The 6,582-nt window shown below is 34.9% G+C and overlaps 1 protein-coding gene across 2 annotated transcripts in view; it reads left to right on the top strand.

The window, feature by feature from the left end:
• The window catches only part of LOC106871622 (protein scribble homolog), a 772,291-nt gene extending 765,949 nt beyond the window's left edge, over positions 1-6,342 (top strand). The window contains exons 36-37 of one of the 2 annotated variants that reach the window (XR_016241095.1): positions 5,425-5,512; positions 5,695-6,078. Coding sequence is in view for 1 of the 2 variants with exons in the window: in XM_089349239.1 (XP_089205365.1) it covers positions 5,425-5,499 (75 nt within the window). In the remaining variant the exon portion in view is untranslated. Of the gene's footprint in view, positions 1-5,424; positions 5,513-5,694 lie in introns of both variants that reach the window. The other variant, XM_089349239.1, reaches the window with a different exon arrangement.
• The last annotated feature ends 240 nt before the right edge of the window (positions 6,343-6,582 follow it).

Raw genomic sequence — 6,582 nt, 5'->3', positions numbered from 1 at the left:
GAATTTTGGGGTTAGTAGCCCACACTCTTAACCACTATGCCATATGCCTGTGGGCAATTATGGAGTGAATTTTAGGGCTTAAAAATCTAATATTTTCCTATCCTTCCTTAAATCGGTTCCCATATGTTATTCACATCTGCACTTGGTCTGCTTAGGAGGTTGTTGTATCCTAGCATATGTGCTGCTTCTTTTATTTTTCATATTTTCCAGTGGTGTTCTCTGTCTACAGTGGTGATGAACAAGTCTGACTACTTGGAAAAATTGGCAAGTCTTATAAGTGATGGTAGCTACAGCAAAGTAAAGAAAGACCCAACTCTGAAAACAGAGAAGAAGTTGTCACAGATCTTGATCAAGAACAAGGATCACTTTACACCAATGAAGTACAGACAACTGACTCAACACTACAGTAAACTACCACACATGTACTGTTTCCTTAATATTCACAAGGATGGTATTCCCTTAAGACCTATAGTGAGCTGTAGAGGTTCAGCATGTCATCCACTGAGCCATTTCCTTGTGGATATAATCAGTCCATTAGCAAGAAGGTCAACATCATATGTGAAGAATTCCAACCACTTCACAGAATTGATCAAGGATACCTCCATTGAATCCAACCAGATGGTGAGTCTATATGTGATAAGCCTGTTCACCAAAGTCCCAACTGGTGAAGCACTATCAGTGATTCAAGAAAAACTAGTGACAGACACCCATCTAAAAGAACGCACTAGTATAACAATAAGAAACTTGATGGAAATGTTGACCTTCTGTGTAGAAACTACCTATTTCAGTATGGATACTGATATATATTGACATGAAGAGGGTTTAGCTATGGGTTCGCCATTATCACCGATAATAGCCAATATATACATGGAATACTTTGAGAATTTGGCTTTAGGATCAACACCACTAAAACCAATCCTATGGCTGTGATATGTTAATGACACCTTTATTCTCTGGCCCCACCATGAAGATGTCTAAGTGCTGTTAAATCGTGTGAACTCAATAAAGCCATCCATACAGTTCACAATGGAAAAAGAAAAAGACAATCAGCTAGCATTCCTGGACATATTAATAACACACACTATGTCTGGATTCAGGACATCCATATACCGCAAGCCGACTTTCACTGGACGATACCTTAACTTCAATTTCCACCATCCATACAGTGTAAAGCGAGGAATTGCTCAGTGCCTAAAACATCGAGCAAAGTATATAAGTAGCAATCGTGATACCCACCACGAAGAAATAATCAAGCTCAGTAACAATCTATTAAGCAACAACTACCCCGAAAACATACTATCTACTCCAATTATGAAGAAAAGAGAGGATAAAACCGATAAACTGTCAACAGTCTGTCTACCCTATGTGAAAGGCCTCTCCGAAAAGATACAAAAGATATGCGGCCCATATGACATCAGGACAGTATTCAAGAGCATTACAACACTTCACAAATATCTTCTTCGAGTAAAACCACCAGTAGAAGAGAATATGACCAAAAACTGCATGTACTCCATCCTATGCAGCTGTGATAGATTATACAAAGGCGAAACATGAGGAACATCGCAAAGCTGTGACACAAGGAGATATTGATAAATCGGGTATAGCTGATCATGTATGGAAAAATGGAAACCACCTTCCCCTGTGGGATGAAGTTAAAATAATAGACAGAGAACACCACTGGAAAATATGAAAAATAAAAGAAGCAGCACATATGCTAGGACACAACAACCTCCTAAGCAGACTGAATGCAGATATGAATAGCATATGGGAACTGATATTAAGGAAGGATAGGAAAATATTAGATTTATAAGCCCTAAAATTCACTCCATAATTGCCCATGGGCATATGGCATAGTGGTTAAGTGCCCATGAGCACATGGCGTAGTGGTTAAGTGCCCATGAGTATATGGCGTAGTGGTTAAGTGCCCATGAGCATATGGCGTAGTGGTTAAGAGTGCAGGCTACTAACCCCAAGATTCCGAGTTCAATTCCAGGCAGTGACCTGATTAACAATAATAACATCAAAAAATACCTCAGGAATGAGAACCCAGGTTTGAAATTTCTCCAAGACACCTGATGAAGGCTGGAGGGTATATCAGCCAAGATGTGTTAACAGCAAACAAGATGAGGACAAATATCTGTCAAATGTAAATAATGTACATAATTCCTCATCTCTTAAATATAGAACTGCATTTAATAGTTAACTACTTTTTGAAGTTTGACGTTCATGCTGGTAATCAAGGACCAGGCCATATTTTACTGCATCTAACACTGACAACAACATCATAATTCATCCTTGCGCATGTAAACTCACTAAGTGTTCCTACAGAAACCTTCATTTACCTTATACAATGTTTAATGTTGTTTCACATTTATGTTGAATTATGCAGCAATCTTATGTTTTGATTAAAACTATATGGAACAAAGTTCATATCCAGAACTTTCAAAGGATATATAATTTTCCAAGGAAAGTAGATATTTTGTCATGAAAATGATGTGCCAAAAATAGGGTCAAAACAGAGCTCTCCAAGGATACTTATTAAATTTATCGTACAGCTCTAAGCATAGAGAAGATTCAGTTTTATATCCTGTATTATACCCAGTGTATCAAAACTGAGCTCCCTACTTATAACAGATGGCAATATAACCATGTCTGAATATATATGAAATGCTTGCAATAGCTGTAATTTCATTTAATTATTTGTAGGGCTGAGTTTTGGATCAGAACACCCACATAAGTTTGATTTTCTCCATTTTGACGGAAATTTTCCCCACTTTTTTTTTCTCTGTAGCCTTGGAAATGAAGAGGGGAAGCTTTTATAAAACAAAATTTTCAAAAATTTACAATTGTTATTCATAACAAAATAAGCTTTACATAAATATTTAAAATATTGCTAAAAAGAAGTTTTCTTTCCAAGAACATGACAAAAAAATTAGGTAACTTCTGTACCATGGTAACTATTAATTTTTATAATTTGAAGCTGATTATCGCCTCAGTTTTAAGGATATGACAGCTCAAATATAGCTACTTATACATTTATGCAAATTAGGCAAAATTTTGACCATTCCACTGACCATTCACATTGTCATATTTCCTATAGTATTCATCCAAATTTCACAAATGCAGTATCAAAAAGTTTATTTTTGCATGCTCTCCAAGAAAAAGTACTGCAGAAATTACATTTAACAATTTTAAAAGATTTATAGTGATACCTAATTTAAGATACACAATTTTATCTTGACTCACAATGGTATAAACCAACAAAAGGGGAAGAATGCCAACAGGAGGAGAGAAAGAGAAGATATAGGAGTAGTAGTAAGTTAGAATTTGTTTGGAGAAGAGGGAGAGAAGGAGAGGGAGGTGAAAGATAATGTTTTTGGTTAGTAGGAGAACATAGTAGTTCTAGGTAAATCACTTAACATTAAGACTATACACATAGTACTGCATGCATATATTTTTGACTTTGTTTAAATGTATTTACCGGGTGCCACAGTATATTTACTTATTTATTCTACAGTAGACCCAGTAAATGACCCCAGCCTAAATTCACAAAGATGTACCCCTAGCCAGCTTCAGTAATACCAGATTTTTTCCCCTACTCTTGCCCCTCTCTTTTTCTGTATTCATACCCTTATTCTCTTCCTTAACAAATTTAGATATTTACCCACTTCTGTATATTATTTCTTCACAAATGTTTTCCCTTCTCTCACTCTGTGCTTTCCATGCATTTTTGACCACATCTCCAGTGAGTTAACACAGGATCCCTTGATGACAATATAACTTTCATTTGACCAAGGCATCTTTGGTCTGACAAGTAGCTAATGGGTTACTTCTCATTTGGGTAATTACTACTTCCGAGGTTCTGCTAGCTATGAAACATTTGCAGCCTGGGTTTTATCTATTCCATTCCCTAAATTTGGATCTCTCTCTCTCTCTCTCTCTCTCTCTCTCTATCTATCTATCTATCTATCTATCTATCTATCTATCTGTCTATCTATCTATCTATCTCATGCACACACAGTATACAGATGAGATCCAGATATTTTGTGTATAGAAGACAGTAGTGCTTAAAAGATTGAAACTTAGACTCCGGTGTGTTTACAATACAAACATTGGTATGCATAAATTATGTTTAAGAAAATTGATAAACATCCTTCACCACCACAACCCCTCATTACTTAATAGATTCTCAGATGTAATACTATCTTGTAAACACAGGTTCTACTCATCATTCATGCATTTTATTAAATCTATGTAATCTCATAACTATGAGTATCTTTCTACTCATCATTCATGCATTTTATTAAATCTATGTAATCTCATAACTATGAGTATCTTTATTCAAAATTAAACTTAAGGTACGACAAGGTCAGCCTAGCAACTTACTACATCAATTAATACTAACCTCCTTATTAAACTATTCCTTCTCATTGCTACCTTTGCAAATTCCTCTAATCCATTACATCCCACCTCCCTCATAGCCTCCCCACCCTCACAAGTGGTCTCTTCTCATTTCTTCTCCTCAACCAAAAGTACTTAATTCTACCTCACACATTTGGATACTAATCTGTCAACCTCTCTCTCTTTCTATTCACTTCCCTTATTTAATTTCATACACCTCTGCATACCACTGTACCCCCATTCCAATATCAACGCACATTCATTATCCCAATAACCACTGCTTACTTGACCACTAACTCACCCCCTCTCTCTTCTCACATACCTTTCTACATACATTAGTAATTTCCCTCTACCACTGAAATAGACACCTTACTTCCCTCAAATAACTGCCATTTCTTTTTCTCACTATCTCATCCAATAATTCTATAGTTTCATCTCTACACTCAACAAACTCAATACAATAGACTACCATTCATATACTATCTACCCCACCTTCCTATTCATCTTCCTACTCCCCACCTCTACTACTACTCCCTTACTAGCTTCATTATTAACCCATCACTCTTCTTGAATTATCTTTTCTCCTCTCACCATTCCCTGTCTCAATATCCCCTGGTCCCCCCTCTAATACACTTAGCTCTCCACATTTAATCATTCCATCTTTGAACTTCTCTACCCCGAAGATGGCGGCTCATCTCATCCTATGTCAAATGCATCTATACGGTCGCATTTTGTAATGGACTAAATCTACCAACATTATTATGGATCACTGAGCCCCCAGATACAGCTGTTGGACTTTTTTTCCACCTTTTAAATTTCATAAGAACTGACTTAAGCCTGAGCATCCCATGCCAGTTTGGAAAGCAGACATAAAATGTTGATTTCATTAAAACTCTGTCATGAATACAGCTATTGTATCATATTATCAACTAATATTTTTAACAGAATCAAAATAAAAGTTGTCCTTATTTTTCAGCTGATGCTGGAATAAATCTGAATGTACCTTCATAATCTTGTTTTCAGGTTGAAGTCACAAAGCAACAGATTTACAAATTGAAATTAAGTGATGATCAATATGTACAGTCTAAGCAGCAGTGACAGTAAATATTAGGTAAGTATAACTTGATTGTCTATTCCTCTTTAAGTAAATTTGAATTTAGATATTATTTTGTATTTCATATTTTGAGGGTTTTTCTGACATATAAAGTCAAAAAAGGTTTATTTATTATTTTGATTACTATTATTTGCTTTCTAACTTCACTAGCTTATTTTTCTGTCTCTTTTACTCTTTAGGTTTTGACTGAAGCCACTGACCATGAAAATCAACAGTGCAAACCTCAAGGTGCCTCATTTCTTATTATCAAACTGGGCTGATACTGCAAACTCTTTAAAGTTGTCCTTTCTACAGCTTTCTTCTGTCACTGCCTTCTCTTGCTAAAATCTGGCTACTGCCATAAGGCATTTAAAAGTGCCTTGTGGCTGTTTAAACTGTTTGTAAATTTAACCAAATCTCTTCAAAAAGTTTATAATTTGATTTACAAAATGTGAAGACAAACAATTGCTGGGACTTACCAGCACATCTTGACAATTTTATGGTCTGCAAACATCACTTTGGTCCCATTCTTCTGTTTTTGTGTGATACACTTGTTACCATTAAACAATTTCTGAACTCCTTAATCTTTTGAATACAAAAAGTAAACTTTATATTACAAAGAAACAAGAAAAAGAAAAAAAAAATTATTTTTAATTGTAAAATAGTAAATGGCTTTATCTCAAAGATTTTAAAATTTCCTGAAATTAAGACGATCTCAAATAAAATGGAAAATTTATATTTTAATTGAGAATCATCTAAAAGGTAAATCATTTTTTAATTCCATCTTTGGATTTTAAAAATTTTATTTTTACTCTTTTGGGAGTGGGGGAAATAAATTTATTTATCAAGATGTTGGTCAGCATGGTAAATATATGTGGGAAGCAGGGAATTCTGGTAGTCTTCCAGTTGGATTGAGGATTAGAAAGAAAACATTCAGAAATTAGCTTTATTTTAATAAACGTATACTTAGACTAAACATTAAAATTTAATTGCATGTCACATGCACACATATGTTAGTTTAATGTTTTTATAGTCAGACAACAGATTGACTTTTCTCCCCCTTTTATTTCCCTATTAAATTTAATTAT

Source organism: Octopus bimaculoides, chromosome 3, assembly GCF_046866305.1.
Source record: "Octopus bimaculoides isolate indiv1 chromosome 3, ASM4686630v1, whole genome shotgun sequence".
NCBI classification, from domain to species: domain Eukaryota; kingdom Metazoa; phylum Mollusca; class Cephalopoda; order Octopoda; family Octopodidae; genus Octopus; species Octopus bimaculoides.
Note: the sequence above shows the minus strand (reverse complement) of the source record. Positions and strands in the feature narration are given on the sequence as shown.